The sequence below is a fragment of the Mus caroli genome, unplaced genomic scaffold (assembly GCF_978045245.1).
Source record: "Mus caroli unplaced genomic scaffold, Mus_caroli_1 scaffold_12, whole genome shotgun sequence".
In the NCBI taxonomy this organism is placed as follows: Eukaryota; Metazoa; Chordata; class Mammalia; order Rodentia; family Muridae; genus Mus; species Mus caroli.
The window spans coordinates 30875710-30892019 of record NW_028227267.1 but is presented as its reverse complement, the minus strand read 5'-3'; the positions used below and the strand labels follow the sequence as shown (position 1 = coordinate 30892019).

At 38.8% G+C, this 16310-nt stretch overlaps 1 protein-coding gene across 1 annotated transcript in view; it reads left to right on the top strand.

Annotated features, from left to right (window-relative positions):
* Positions 1-1079: 1079 nt before the first annotated feature.
* LOC110309695 (uncharacterized) overlaps positions 1080-16310 on the top strand; it is a 41941-nt gene continuing 26710 nt past the window's right edge. Inside the window, exon 1 of the mRNA XM_021182434.2 lies at positions 1080-1946. Coding sequence (XP_021038093.2) covers positions 1373-1946 — 574 coding nt within the window. The 5' untranslated portion in view covers positions 1080-1372. The remainder of the gene's footprint in view (positions 1947-16310) is intronic.

The following is a 16310-nucleotide window of genomic DNA, read 5'->3' as shown; positions in this document are numbered from 1 at the left end:
TTTCTGTTTGTATTTCCTGCTCTTCCAAGAGGGTGCCCGTACTCAGATGAGGTCAAGTAAAATTTTAATTGGTCAGATAAGGCTAGATCCTGTGATTGGGCAGTGGAGGAAAAAGGCAAAGCTAAAAGTTTTAGAGAGATGGGAAAGAGAAAGAAGAGAAGCAGATGAGATGGAGGACAGAAGAAGATGGAGGAAGAAGATGAACCAGAACTATGTGGCCCCTACATGCCATAAGTAACTAGGGACTTCATTGAGCAGAAGAAAAAAAATATTTAGGTGACAAAATTACAAAGAAGATTGTCTGAGAATAAATAAAGATATACAGTCTCTCTATGACTGTATCAATTACACATTATCATGCCATTAAAATGTGTAGAGGATAGGAATGAATGACAACTGTATCATTAGAAGTGGAAGGGAAGAACTGGGGATTTAGTTGTCCATGGTATTCATGGGGGTTGGTTCCAGTGTCATACATGAGGCCAAAGCTTATAGACACAGATGCTAAATTATATAAATGGTATAGTATTTATTTACAAATTACCAACTAGTATCATATACATATATATAATATATATATACACACATATATATGTATATATACTATATATATGCATACATACATATAGTACTAAGTAAATATTGATTAACAGCTACTTTGCTGACTTTCTAAAGAGTGACAATGAGGGAAAAGTCTTTATGGTCAATATGGATAATTTTTTGATATTCTGGGTCATGGTTGGTTGACTGTATAGTTCTGAAAAGATAAATGTAGGAAGTGGAGACTGAAGACCAGATGGATTCTATTACATGCAAGGATCTACACATTATTCAAGGCAGTATGGTGTTATCTGAAGTTAGATTGGAACAAATTAAGTAAATAGCAGAAATATGGCATGCCTAAAAAAGCTTTAACTGCTCTAATTGATATGCTAAGAAGGACATAAAATTAGATGACAGAGGTTGCCTTAGTTCTCTTTCTCATCTTGTAAGACAATGGGTAAAAACACTGAGAAGCTTGACACAAAGAAACCTGCAGCCAAGAAGGTGGCAGTGCTGCTGCTGCTGCTGCTGCTGCTGCTGCTGCTGCTGTTGCCCCAGGCACTGGTGCAACCAAATAAAAATGTGATGCTAAGGTTAAAAAGCTCAGGAAGGGAAAACCCCATTACAGCTCAAACCATGTCCTATTTAGAGGAATTGGCAGATATTCCCAATCTCCTATGTATTCCAGAAAGGCCTTGTACAAAAGGAAGTATTCAGGTGCCAAGTCCAAAGTTGAAAGGAAGAAAAAGGAGAAGGCCCTTGGGGCTGTCACAAAAACTGCTGGAGGAGATAAGAACAGTGATACCCAGGTGGTAGAGCTTTAAAAAAAATGCCTACGGACAATGTGCCTCGGAAGTGGCTGAGCTATAGCAAAAAGCCCTTCTATCAGCATGTCAGCATCACTCCTGGGAATGTCCTGATCATCTTCACTGGGTGCCACAGGGGCCAGAGAGTGGTTTTCCTGATGCAGCTGGGCAGCGGGTTGGTGTTTGTGACTGAGCTTTTTGCCTTCATCCAAGTTTCTCTGCACAGAATACACCAGAAGTTTGTCATCTCCATCTCTATCAGCAAGGTTATATTCCCCAAACACCTGATCAAAACTTGCTTCAGGAAGGAGCTGCACAAGCCCAGACACCAGCAGGATGAGATCTTCAACATGGAGAATGGGAAATATGAGATCACAGAGCAGCACAAGGCTGATCAGAAAACTGTAGACTCACAGATTTTACCAAAGATCAAAGCTGTTCCTCAGCTCCAGGACTACCTGCAATCTCAGTTATCCCTGACAAATGGGATGTATCCTCACAAACTGGTGTTCCAAATTGCTAACAACCAAATTAAACATATTCATGTGCTGCAGACTGGCCTCAGTCAGCCCCTCAATCTGCAGGGTCCTGGTACAGGTGGGCAGGGAGTCAGCGAAAACAGATGTGAACACAAGGGAGTGTTGTATCTGAATGTAATGTCTCAAAGGGAGCATCAGACTTATATTACAGGAGACAAGGAAGTTAAGTGATATATTAAGGTCATCCAAGATGCATTGAAGTTATCTGATGCAAAATGACTTTTACAAAAATCAGAGGAATGCACACATAAAAGCTTATAGGAACCAACTGACATAAAAATCAATGTTAACAACTGGGATCAAAAGCAGCCCCACCTAAGGTCAGCTTAATCTTAGAAGCCAGTGGCAAGGGCTTCATGTTCCAATTCTAGTCTATTGTATAGTCCACCTTCCCCCTAGACCATCGTCAATTCTTGTGTATGGAAGTGACTCAGCTATCTATTGTTCTAAGTATTTACTCTGGTTCCTTCTTAGACCACAACCTTCCTTCTTCCTAGGTCATTGTAAATTCCTGTGTGTGGGAGTGACTCTGCTGTTGTTCTAAGTATACTATGTAGACTAGCCCTGAGATTACTAGCTCTATTCTAGTAGAATGTGATGGCTGATTTCTATCACTGTCTATCAATGCTGGAGGCACTTTCATCTGAATGAGTAACATTCTTACAGAGATCAAAGCCCAAGGTTGGCTCAACAATTTCCTAGGATATTGGAACACTGGTGAAGGCTAATATAACTTAGCTATATGTCAAAATCAATCCTTAGAGGCACTTATAATAAAACAATATTGAAGGAAAGCACACAGATTCATTCACCGACTAAAGCAAGGACTGATTTGGAGCATTCATTTTATAGGGTGCCATGGTTCCAAGGAGACTAAGTTTTCATGAACTTTTTGCCTTGGGACTTTGTCCAAGCTTTTAGGCCTGTCATGTGAGTCACTATTGGAGTGGATGTGGCATTAAAGTGTTTAAAGAATGGATGATAGAAAATATTCATTTAAAACTAGAAAAAAAGAAAAATATATAAGAGAATAAAATGCTTCAAATAGAAAAGTGTGAAGTAAAAGACCCACAATGTGAGGACTCCCCCATGTTCTGACTCAGGAGAGGTGACACCCCAAATCACTCATGAGAAACGGTCTTGCTGCAAACTGCAAGAGCACTCTTGGATCCACAGTCATACACCACTCAGGGGTAGAGGAGCATGGCGCCCCAAGTAGCTGGGTAAGGGGGTATTTAAAGGAAGAAGCCACAACTCAAGGAGGTGGGGAGGGCGTTGTTGGAAAATACCAGAAATACCAGTTAAGAGTCACAAGGAAGTGCAAAGTCACAAGAATCACAAGGAATACCTGATAATTGTGTGGGTTATTTTTCAAGACAGTTTCTAAGAGACCCTAACAATAGCTTATTTGCATAGTGGGTTCCAGCAATGGTCAGGGTGGTCAGGGTGACTTTCTTTGAATGAACACTCCTTGAACCCAGGAAGCAGGTGGGTGGAGGAATGTCGCTATCTGTTATATGATTAGCATACCTTGGAGCATTGAGTCACAGAGGTCACATTCTCAAGCCTGGGCCTAAAGGCCTAGAATTTTACTTTTACTGTTATACTTTTTCAGAAGTACCTGAACCATAAATCCATATATATATATATATATATATATATATATATATATATATATATGGACTGCCTTAAGTGTGATCTAAAAATACCTACTTAGAGAAAAAAGAGGAGTAAAAATAAAACATTTAATTTTTTCTAAAAGCATCTCATATAGTCTAAAAGTGTGGTGAAATAGGATATGACAGTCATGAAAAAAATAGCTATAATTGCCAAATTAAATTCATACAAAGGAAGCATTGGAAAAGACTTAGTAGTGAAAAATTTTTACTTTATTAAATGAGTAAAACAGTCCTGAACATATGCACATACAACAAGGAAACAAAATTACAACCAGCAAAATGATAGTGTTGAAAACAAGTAGACAAATACATTATTATAGAGGTTTCAATACTGGTATGTAGGTCCTGGATAGACAATGGAAGACAGAAAATCTTTAAGAATATAGGTGAATGGAACAGCATTATCAATCAACACTATGTAATTGACATTTATAGACTATCACATTCAACAGAAACAGAGTGTACATTCTTCTTCAACATTCTAGACCATAAAACACATATTAACTAACTGAAAAGATTATAAATCATACACATAGGCCCCCAGTCCACAGTGGCATTAAACTGGAGATCAATGATGGAAAGAGTTCTAAAACATAGCAAACTAGCAAAACTTAAAGGTCATTTTAATAAATCAGTGGGTAAAAGAAGAAATCTCAACTGAGATTTTAAAATATATTTATTAAGCAAAATAACAGGGTAACTTATGGGATATTTGGGTCACAGTCAAAACAGTAATTGGGGGTTATATAGTTCCAAACATATATGCTAGCAAAGAGGACACTAAAACCATCAACCTAAGCTTCCATTTTTGAAGCTATTGAAACGAAAACCAAATCTAACCCAACACAAAGACAGGGAGTAAATCATAAAAATAGAGCAGGAATCAATGAACAGAGAAATATATGAAAAGACTGGCCCATGGTATGGATCTACAACTGAGTCTCTTCTCAGCCTCACCACTAGAATACAGTGATCATAATCATTGGTACTAATTTGATTTTTGTTTAAAAACTGAAGACTCAATTCTTATATGTTCAGTAACATCTAATAGAAATCTTTGACAGATCCAAGTTACTGCACTCACTCAGGAGGAAACTAACTTCCTACATAGTCCTATAATTATGAAAGGAATCAATTTAGTCCATTTGTTCAGGTTTTTTTTTTCACCCCCTTTCAAATGTATACTCTTCTTTCTGTGTTCTCCTACTCTTCTGTCGTGTTTCTTCCGGGCAGTGAGGAGCAGCTTGCTGTCACACCCCTAAGAACTAGCAGCCCCAATAATGATATGTTTCTTTTTCCTTCTTTTGTCCATTAGGAGTTTTCTCCTCCTCCAAGTAATTTTAATTTTTATCAATTTAACTGATAATAGCTCAATTTCAATTGCACAAAAAGCAACCAAGCAAACATTATATCTTATAATTCTACCTCTCCATTTTATGTTACAAATGTCAACACTATTGCCTCTTAATATATTGAATGTCATCATTAATATAAGCAAGTTCATAGTTTTAAAAATGACTGTGTGTTTCACTTCCTGCATACAGTAACTACAATAGCAACATTTACTCTATTTTTCTGGTTTGCATTTGCAGCCAAAAATTGCATTTCCATATGAGGCTGTGTGACTGGGTTACACCGTTTCATTTCAAATTAGTGAGGACTCCCACTAACATGCCTTTTTAATGTAGGTGGTTGTAAATATTCATAAAGCTTTGGTTCATCTAGGAAAATCTTTCTCCTTGATTTCTGAACAGCAGCACTGTTATGTGCATCCTGAAGTAATGTTGAATGTCTTGCATGCCTGTCCACCTCTTTAGCATCTGCTGAGAAACTGCAGTTGTCCCTCAAATATTCTAATCTGGGTGGTGAATTATTGTATTTTACTGCCTTCAAGATTGTCTTTCTCTTTGGCATTAGATGATTTCATTATTGTCTCTTGGTGTAGGACTCCAATATTTAGCTATTTAGACTCCAATATTAGTCTAAAATTCAATTAGCTAAACAAAAATTTTAAAAGAAAGTATTACTAATCAGATCATCAGAGACTTTCACCATTTTTTTTCATTTAAATTTGGTAAGTCTTTGACCTTTATTTCTTCATATAGGCTTTGCTCATTCTCCTGTACTCTCGAGTCACATTTCTTTTCTTTTTTTTTTTTTTTTTTTTTTTTTTTTGATCCTTTCTGACTGTATTCCAGCACTGACTGAACCTAGTACTTTGGGCTTGTTAGGCAATTTCTCTGCCACTGAGATTCTTCCCTATTTCCCTGACTCTATCCTCATTGAGATTTGAAATTTGAAGTTCCTTTTAGGGTCTTTCCATTTTTTGCATTCTTTGTACTGGCATTGTTTCATGTTTGCTCCTTTGACCCATTGATTTTAAAGCATTTGTCTTCAAGTTTGAATCTTTCTAATGTGACCTTCACTTTATATTATTTTGCCTGGATTTTTCACTCTCTGATGATCCCACATGAATAATATGTTCTTTTAAAGTTTTTGTTTAGCTAATAAACTATTTTTGTGACAGGTATAAATATTCTAAACACATTTGTGGCACAGATTTTAACGAGGTCATTGGGCACTATTGATTGGCTTGCATTTACTTTTATTTTCTTGTTTTATTGTAAGTTCATTTAATTTTTTAATTCACCCATGTTTTCGGCTTTCTTTGTGTGGCATTTATTGTTATTATGATTATTATTGACATTGTTAGCTAGATTCATTATAGAAAGACAACCACCTCTCCCAGTTTTATATTTTTAGCTACATTTATATAAAAGAAGTGTTTCACAATCCATCCTAGTTATATAGAGTTTTAGAGTTCTCAAAAATTTTTTTTCAGGTTTAAGGCAGTGTTTTATTTCCATAATAACCGACTGTCAAAATATTTTTAATGTAAGGCTCAGGAGCAACTTCTCTGTGGATTTACCATCTTGTGGCATGTGCCCATTCCCTACATGTCCAACCTCCATTCTTTGTTCCTCAGGATCCAAACCAGGTAAAACATCAATCAGTCTATAGGTAGCTACTTAGGTAGTCAAAAGGCAAGCCAAAACACTAGGCACAAATACACTCCTTTATTCTCATCCCATGGGATATGCATTTCATGAAGAGCTTTCTCACTGTTGCTTTACATGCCAATATAACATATACGGCGTGACCAGCTTTGTAAAAATTTTCACTCTATCTTAAGAATCCATTCCTGGATTCACAATGGCACAGATACTTCGTCTTTTAATAGGTCACTGAAGTTCCTGCAGAGATATTATGATGTAGTAACATACACAGTTGTTGACCAAATTATTGGTTAGTATTAAAATAATTTACCTGCTATATAGCTAATTGGCCTAACTTCTTAAAATATTTTTTTTGAAAAAGTATACCAAACCCTTCTCTGCTCTCCCTAAAATTTGTGGCTTCTTTTTCATTAATAACAAGGCTATGGGTTCAGTCCACAATACTGAAACTAAAATCACAAAGGACTAAAACATTACTTTATCATTAATATATGCACATGTATTTATATATATATATATATAATATATATATAAATAAATATTTATATATATATAAAATGTGTGTGTGTATAGACTTAGTCAATATAATGTTACTTTTCAGAGCTAAGGTATTGGCACCAGATGACCAATTGGTGTATTTTTTCCTGAGTGAGACCATCTTTCTCCCTCCCAGGTCCCTCAACGGCCTGCAATTCTTTGGGTAGGTTTGAAGTCTCATGAAACAATTTTATTAACACTTAAAACCTCATGCAGACAAACTGTAAATATGAGCAATTTCCTCAGGGAAGGAGATGAAAAGGAGGAAGAGAGAAAGCTATGTCTCTATAAGTTAAGCATGGAAGTTTGGCCAATGCCTTAGGTCATGGTAAATGAAAAGAAGGAAGGACATCTATGCAACTTCAAGGATGTTTGACTTGAAATTATAATCTTAAAATTTAGAAAATGAGTATATCTTGTAGGTTCTATCTATCAGTTCTGAAATGGGAATTCTTGATCAAGTGAATTACTTCATTTGTGAGAATGGATAAATATTGACTTACATGTATGATTATTATAGATTCCTCTCCTCTCTGTGTGTTTGTGTATATATATATATATATATATATATATATATATGTGTGTGTGTGTGTGTGTGTGTGTGTGTGTGTGTGTGTGTGTGTGTGGTACAGTTGAGTATACCAATATGTACACATGCAGAAGCCAGAGGAGAACATGAAGAATATTGGGTGTCCTTATTTCCTTATTTATCACTTGACACCTTGTATCTTTGAAAATGGATTTTGGTGTTTTTAATTAATTAATTAACTAATTAATTAATTAATTAACATCCAAATTGATTGTCCCTTCTTCTTGGTGAACCATCATAGAGTTCCTCCCACATCCTCTGTCTCCCTTTGTCCTCAGAGAGGATGGAGACCAGCCTTGGGATTCCTCCCATCCTAGAAAATCAAGTCTCTGCAGGGTTGGGTGCATTCTCATCCACTGAGATAAGACATGCAGCCTTCTACTACATATGTGCTAGAGACCTTGGACCAACCCATGGATGCTCTTTGGTTGGTGAATCAGTCTCTAGGAGCTCCCAAGGGTCCAGGTTAGTTGACACTATTGGTCCTCCTGTGTGGTAGCCCTATCCTTCAGGGCTTTTAATCCTACCCCTAATTCTTCCATAGGAGTCCCTGGCCTCTGGCCAATGTTTGTCTGTTGGTCTCTACATCTCACTCAATAAGCTACTAAGTAGAGCCACTCAGGGGGCTGCTATTCTAGGCTCCTATCTGCAAGCACAACATAGCATCATTAATAGTATGAGGGACTGGTGCCTGCACATAGGATGGGCCTCAAACTGGGCAGGTCACTGGTTGGCCATTCCTTCAATCTATGCTCCATCTTTGTCCCTGCATTTCATTTCATTTAGACAGGACCCATTTTGTAGGAGAGTTGATGTCTTCATCCATCTACTGGGGGGTCTTCTCTGACTGCTGGAGGTGACCTATTAGGGTTCCTTATCCCCAATATTGAGAATTTCACCTAGAGTCACCTGCATTAATTTCTGGGAGCCTCCTTGATCCCTAATCTCTGGGATTTTCTAGAGAATCACTCCACGCCCACCCTTGGCAGCTGCATATATCCACTCAATCCCATGACCTTCTAGGACTTTCTCCTGTCTTTCTCCGTGCCTGATCCTGCACCCCTACTCCCCTAATCCTACCCTCTCCAGTCCAGGTCTCTCCCTCCCTCTGTCTCCCATGAATATTTTGTTCCCCCTTGTAAGTGGAATTGAAGCATCCTCAATGCTCATAATGCTCATGATACACCCTATCCTTCCTTATGTAGGGTGTATCATGGGTATTATGAACATTGTTTTTATTTTTATTTATTTTTATTTTTTTTATTATGTATTTTCCTCAATTACATTTCCAATGCTATCCCAAAAGTCCCCCATACCCCTCCACACACTTCCCTACCCACCCATTCCCATTCTTTTGGCCGTGGCATTCCCCTGTATTGGGGCATATAAAGTTTGCAAGTCCAATGGGCCTCTCTTTCCAGTGATGGCCGACTAGGCCATCTTTCGATACATATGCAGCTAGAAACAAGAGCTCCGGGGTACTGGTTAGTCCATCACCTTGTTCCAACTATAGGGTTGCAGATCCCTTTAGCTCCTTGGGTACTTTCTCTAGCTTCTCCATTGGGAACCCTGTGATCCATCCAATAGCTGACTGTGAACATCCACTTCTGTGTTTGTTTGGCCCCAGCAAAGTTTCACAAGAGACAGCTATATCTGGGTCCCTTCAGCAAATTCTTCCTAGTGTATGCAATGGTGTCAGCGTTTGGAAGCTGATTACGGGATGGATCCCTGGATATGGCAGTCTCTAGATGGTCCATCCTTTCATCACAGCTCCAAACTTTGTCTCTGTAACTCCATCCATGGGTGTTTTGTTCCCAATTCTAAGAAGGGGCACAGTGTCCACACTTTGGTCTTCATTCTTCTTGAGTTTCATGCGTCTAGCAAATTGTATCTTATATCTTGAGTATCCTAAGTTTTGGGCTAATATCCACTTATCAGTGAATACATATTGTGTGAGTTCCTTTGTGATTGTGTTACCTCACTCAAGATGATGCCCTCCAGGTCCATCCACTTGGCTAGGAATTTCATAAATTCATTCTTTTTAATAGCTGAGTAGTACTCCATTGTATAAATGTACCATATTTTCTGTATCCATTCCTCAGTTGAGGGGCATCTGGGTTCTTTCCAGCTTCTGGCTATTATAAATAAGGCTGCTATGAACATAGTGGAGCATGTGTCCTTCTTACCGGTTGGGACATTTTCTGGATATATGCCCAGGAGAGGTATTGGTGGATCCTCTGGTAGTACTATGTCCAATTTTCTAAGGAACCACCAGACTGATTTCCAGAGTGGTTGTACAAGCTTGCAATCCCACCAACAATGAAGGAGTGTTCCTCTTTCTCCACATCCTCGCCAGCATCTGCTGTCACCTGAATTTTTGATCTTAGCCATTCTGACTGGTGTGAGGTGGAATCTCAGGGTTGTTTTGATTTGCATTTCCCTGATGATTAAGGATGTTGAACATTTTTTCAGGTGCTTCTCTGCCATTCGGTATTCCTCAGGTGAGAATTCTTTGTTCAGTTCTGAGCCCCATTTTTTAATGGGGTTATTTGATTTTCTTGAGTCCACCTTCTTGAGTTCTTTATATATATTGGATATTAGTCCCCTATCTGATTTAGGATAGGTAAAGATCCTTTCCCAATCTGTTGGTGGTCTTTTTGTCTTATTGATGGTGTCTTTTGCCTTGCAGAAGCTTTGCAGTTTAATGAGGTCTCATTTTTCAATTCTCGATCTTACAGTACAAGCCATTGCTGTTCTATTTAGGAATCTTTTCCCTGTACCCATATCTTCAAGGCTTTTCCCCACTTTATCATTTATAAGTTTCAGTGTCTCTGGTTTTATGTGAAATTCCTTGATCCACTTAGATTTGACCTTAGTACAAGGAGATAGGAATAGATCAATTCACATTCTTCTACATGATAACAACCAGTTGTGCCAGTACCATTTGTTGAAAATGCTGTCTTTCTTCCACTGGATGGTTTTAGCTCCCTTGTCAAAGATCAAGTGACCATAGGTGTGTGGGTTCATTTCTGGGTCTTCAATTCTGTTCCATTGGTCTACTTGTCTGTTGGTATACCCGTACCATGCAGTTTTTATCACAATTGCTCTGTAGTACAGCTTTAGGTCAGGCATGGTGATTCCACCAGAGGTTCTTTTATCTTTGAGAAGAGTCTTTGCTACCCTAGGTTTTTTTGTTATTCCAGATGAATTTGCAGATTGCACTTTCTAATTTGTTGAAGAATTGAGTTGGAATTTTGATGGGGATTGCATTGAATCTGTAGATTGCTTTTGGCAAGATAGCCATTTTTACAATGTTGATCCTGCCAATCCATGAGCATTGGAGATCTTTCCATCTTCTGAGATCTTTTATAATTTCTTTCTTCAGAGACTTGAAGTTTTTATTATACAGATCTTTCACTTCCTTAGTTAGAGTCACGCCAAGATATATTATATTATTTGTGACTATTGAGAAGGGTGTTGTTTCCCTAATTTCTTTCTCAGTCTGTTTATTCTTTGTGTAGAGAAAGGCCATTGACTTGTTTGAGTTAATTTTATATCCAGGTACTTCACTGAAGCTGTTAATCATGTTTAGGAGTTCTCTGGTGGAATTTTTAGGGTCACTTTTATATACTATCATATCATCTGCAAAAAGTGATATTTTGACTTCATCTTTTCCAATTTGTATCCCTTTGATCTCCTTTTGTTGTCGAATTGCTCTGGCTAGGACTTCAAGTTCAATGTTGAATAGGTATGGAGAGAGTGGACAGCCTTGTCTAGTCCCTCATTTTAGTGGTATTGATTCCAGCTTCTCACCATTTACTTTGATGTTGGCTACTGGTTTGCTGTAGGTTGCTTTTATCATGTTTAGGTATGGGCCTTGAATTCCTGATCTTTCCAAGACTTTTATCATGAATGGGTGTTGGATCTTGTCAAATGCTTTATCCTAATCTCACGAGATGACCATGTGGTTTTTGTCTTTGAGTTTGTTTATATACTGGATTACATTGATGGATTTCCGTATATTGAACCATCCCTGCATCCCTGGGATGAAACCTACTTGGTCAGGATGGATGATTGTTTTGATGTGTTCTTGGATTTGGTTAGCAAGAAATTAATTGAGGATTTTTGCATCAATATTCATAAGGGATATTGGTCTGAAATTTTCTATCTTTGTTGGGTCTTTTTGTGGTTTAGGTATCAGAGTAATTGTGGCTTCATAGAATGAGTTGGGTAGAGTATCTTCTGTTTCTATTTTGTGGAATAGTTTGTGAAGAACTGGGATTAGATCTTCTTTGAAGGTCTGATAGAACTCTGCACTAAACCCATCTGGTCCTGGGCTTTTTTTGGTTGGGAAACTATTAATGACTGCTTCTATTTCTTTGGGGGATATAGGGCTGTTTAGATCATTAACCAGATCTTGATTCAACTTTGGTACCTGGTATCTGTCTAGAAACTTCTCCATTTCATCCAGGTTCTCCAGTTTTGTTGAGTATAGCCTTTTGTAGAAGGATCTGATGGTGTATTGGATTTCTTCAGGATCTGTTGTTTTGTCTCCTTTTTCATTTCTGATTTTGTTAATTAGAATGCTTTCCCTGTGCCCTCTAGTGAGTCTGGCTAAGGGTTTATCTATCTTGTTGATTTTCTCAAAGAACCAGCTCCTTGATTGGTTGATTCTTTGAATTCTTCTTCTTGTTTCCACTTGGTTGATTTTGCCCCTGAGTTTGATTATTTCTTGCCGTCTAATCCTCTTGGGTGAATTTGCTTCCTTTTGTTCTAGAGCTTTTAGGTGTGTTGTCAAGCTGCTAATGTGTGCTCTCTCTAGTTTCTTTTTGGAGGCACTCAGAGCTATGAGTGTTCCTCTTAGAAATGCTTTCATTGTGTCCCATAAGTTTGGGTATGTTGTGGCTTCATTTTCATTGAACTCTAAAAAGTTCTTAATTTCTTTCTTTATTCCTTCCTTGACCACGGTATCATTGAGAAGAGTGTTGTTCAGTTTCCACGTGAAGGTTGGCTTTCTATTATTTATTTTATTATTGAAGATCAGCCTTAGTCCATGGTGATCTGATAGGATGCATGGGACAATTTCAATATTTTTGTATCTTTTGAGGCATGTTTTGTGACCAATTATGTGGTCAATTTTGGAGAAGGTACCATGAGGTGCTGAAAAGAAGGTATATCCTTTTGTTTTAGGATAGAATGTTCTGTAGATATCTGCCAGATCCATTTGATTCATAACTTCTGTTAGTTTCACTGTGTCCCTGTTTAGTTTCTGTTTCCATGATCTGTCCATTGGTGAAAGTGGTGTGTTGAAGTCTCCCACTATTATTGTATGAGGTGCAATGTGTGCTTTGAGCTTTACTAAAGTTTCTTTAATGAATGTGGCTGCCTTTGTATTTGGAGCATAGATATTCAGGATTGATAGTTCCTCTTGGAGGATTTTACCTTTGATGACTATGAAGTGCCCCTCCCTGTCTTTTTTGATGACTTTGGGTTGGAAGTCAATCTTATCAGATATTAGAATGGCTACTCCAGCTTGTTTCTTCATACCATTTGCTTGGAAAATTGTTTTCCAGTCTTTCATTCTGAGGTAGTGTCTATCTTTTTCTCTGAGATGAGTTTCCTGTAAGCAGCAAAATGTTGGGTCTTGTTAGTGTAGCCAGTTTGTTAGTCTATGTCTTTTTATCAGGGAGTTGAGTCCATTGATATTAAGAGATATTAAGGAAAAGTAATTGTTGTTTCCTGTTATTTTTGTTGTTAAAGTTGGCATTCTGTTCTTGTGGCTGTCTTCTTTTAGGTTTGTTGAGGGATTACCTTTTTTTTTTTTTCTAGGGCGTGGTTCCCTTCCTTGTATTGTTTTTTTTCTGTTATTATCCTTGAAGGGCTGGATTCGTGGAAAGATAATGTGTGAATTTGGTTTTGTCGTGGAATACTTTGGTTTCTCCATCTATGTTAATTGAGAGTTTGGCTGGGTATAGTAGCCTGGGCTGGAATTTGTGTTCTTTTAGTTTCTGTATAACATCTGTCCAGGATCTTCTGGCTTTCATAGTCTCTGGTGAAAAATCTGGTGTAATTTTGATAGGCTTGCCTTTATATGTTACTTGGCCTTTTTCTCTTACTGCTTTTAGTATTCTGTCTTTATTTAGTGCATTTGTTGTTCTGATTATTATGTGTCGGGAGGTATTTCTTTTCTGGTCCAGTCTATTTGGAGTTCTGTAGGCTTCTTGTATGTTCATGGGCATCTCTTTCTTTAGATTTGGGAAGTTTTCTTCTATAAATTTGTTGAAGATATTTGCTGGTCCTTTGAGTTGAAAATCTTCATTCTCATCCACTCCTATTATCTGTAGGTTTGGTCTTCTCATTGTGTCCTGGATTTCCGGATGTTTTGAGTTAGGATCTTTTTGCATTTTCCATTTTCTTTGATTGTTGTGCTGATGTTCTCTATGGAATCTTCTGCACCTGAGATTCTCTCTTCCATCTCTTGTATTCTGTTGCTGATTCTTGCATCTATAGTTCCAGATTTCTTTCCTAGGGTTTCTATCTCCAGTGTTGCCTCATTTTGGGTTTTCTTTATTGTGTCTACTTCCCTTTTTAGGTCTAGTATGGTTTTGTTCTTTTCCATCACCTGTTTGGTTGTCTTTTCCTGTTTTTCTTTAAGGACGTCTACCTGTTTAGTTGTCTTTTCCTGTTTTTCTTTAAGGACTTCTACCTGTTTGATTGTGTTATCCTGTTTTTCTTTAAGGATTTGTAACTCTTTAGCAATGTTCTCTTGTAATTCTTTAAGTGAGTTATTAAAGTCCTTCTTGATGTCCTCTACCATCATCATGAGATATGCTTTTAAATCCAGGTCTAGCTTTTTGGGTGTGTTGGGGTGCCCTGGACTGGGCGAAGTGGGAGTGCTGGGTTCTGATGATGGTGAGTGGTCTTGGTTTCTGTTAGTAAGATTCTTACGTTTACCTTTTGCCATCTGGTAATCTCTGGAGTTAGTTGTTATAGTTGTCTCTGTTTAGAGATTGTTCTTCTGGTGATTCTGATTACCGTCTATCAGCAGACCTGGGAGACAGGCTCTCTCCTCTGAGTTTCAGTGGTTAGAGCACTCTCTGCTGGCAAGCTCTCCTCTTACAGGGAAGGTGCACAGATATCTGGTGTTTGGACCTCCTCCTGGCCGAAGAAGAAGCCCCAAAACAGGACCTTTCCCAGATGCTGTGTTGCTTTGGCAGGTCACAGAAGCTGTCAGCTTCTGTGGTGCACACTCTCACCTGTGCAGACTAAGTTCCTAAGTTCGGAGGAGTCCCGTAACCAAGATGGTGCTCCCTGCTCCTGAGGCAGAGGGCTCCCGTGCTGGGCGGACTCCTGTCCTCCCCGGCTGGGAGGGTGGCCGGATGTCTGTGGCCCGAAAAGGGTGCTGCCTCAGCGGCTCTGTGGCTCCCGCCTGTCCCAGGAGCTTTCTGCTTCTGTGGTGCACACTCTCACCTGTGCAGACTAAGTTCCTAAGTTCGGCGGAGTCCCGGAACCAAGATCGAACATTGTTTTTAAATATACACTTCTGAGTAAGTCTACACTGCAAGTCCTTTTGGGGTGGATTACCTCACTCAGTATGATATTTTGTTTTCTTTTTAAATTTTTCTTCTTTTTTTAAATTTTTTATTGTTTATTTTATTTATTTACATTTCAAATGTTATCCACCTTCCTAGTTTCCCCTCCAAAAACCCCCTATCCTTGCCCCTCCCCCCTGCTTCTATTAGCGTGCTCCCCAACATACCCACTCCTGCCTTACTGCCCTAGCATTCCCCTATGCTGGGGTCCCAAGCCTTCACTGGACCAAGAGCCCCTTCTCTCATTGATGCCAGATAAGGCAGTCTTCTGCTATATATGCAGTTGTAGCCATGGGCCCTCCTTGTGTATTCTTTGGTTGGTCCATAGGAGCTCTGGGGAGAGGGGTCTTGTTGATTAATATTACTGTTCTTCCTATGGGGTTGCAAAACCCTTCAGCTTCTTCAATTCTTCCCCTAACTCCTCTACTGTGGTTCCTGTGCACAGTCTGATGGTTGACTGCAAGCATCCGCATCTATATTGGTCAGGCTCTGGCAAAGCCTCTAAGGCAACATCCATATCAGACTACTGTCAGCAAGCATTTCTTGTCATCAGCAATATTTTATTTAATCTTTTTATTTACACTTCAGATTTTATGCCCCTCCACATCCCATATCTCCTTCCCCCACATCTCCACAAGGATGTTCCCACCCCACCTCACCCCCTACCCCACCAGATCTACCTACTCCCTGGAGTCTCCAGTCTCTTGAGGGTTAAGTGCATCTCTGACTGAATCCAGACCCAGAAGTCTATCCCAGCACATGTCTCTGGGGTATGGTGGAATATCTTTTGGGTATATGCCCATGAGAGATATAGCTAGGTCTTCAGGAGAACTATTTCCAATTTTCTAAGGAAGGGTAGATTAACTTCCAGATTGGTTTTACCAGTTTGCAATCCCACCAACAATGAAGGACTCTTCTGCTTTTACCACATGCTCACCAGCATGTGATGTCACTTGAGTTTTTGATTTTAGCCATACTGATCAGTTTAAGGTACAGTCTGAGGGTCAT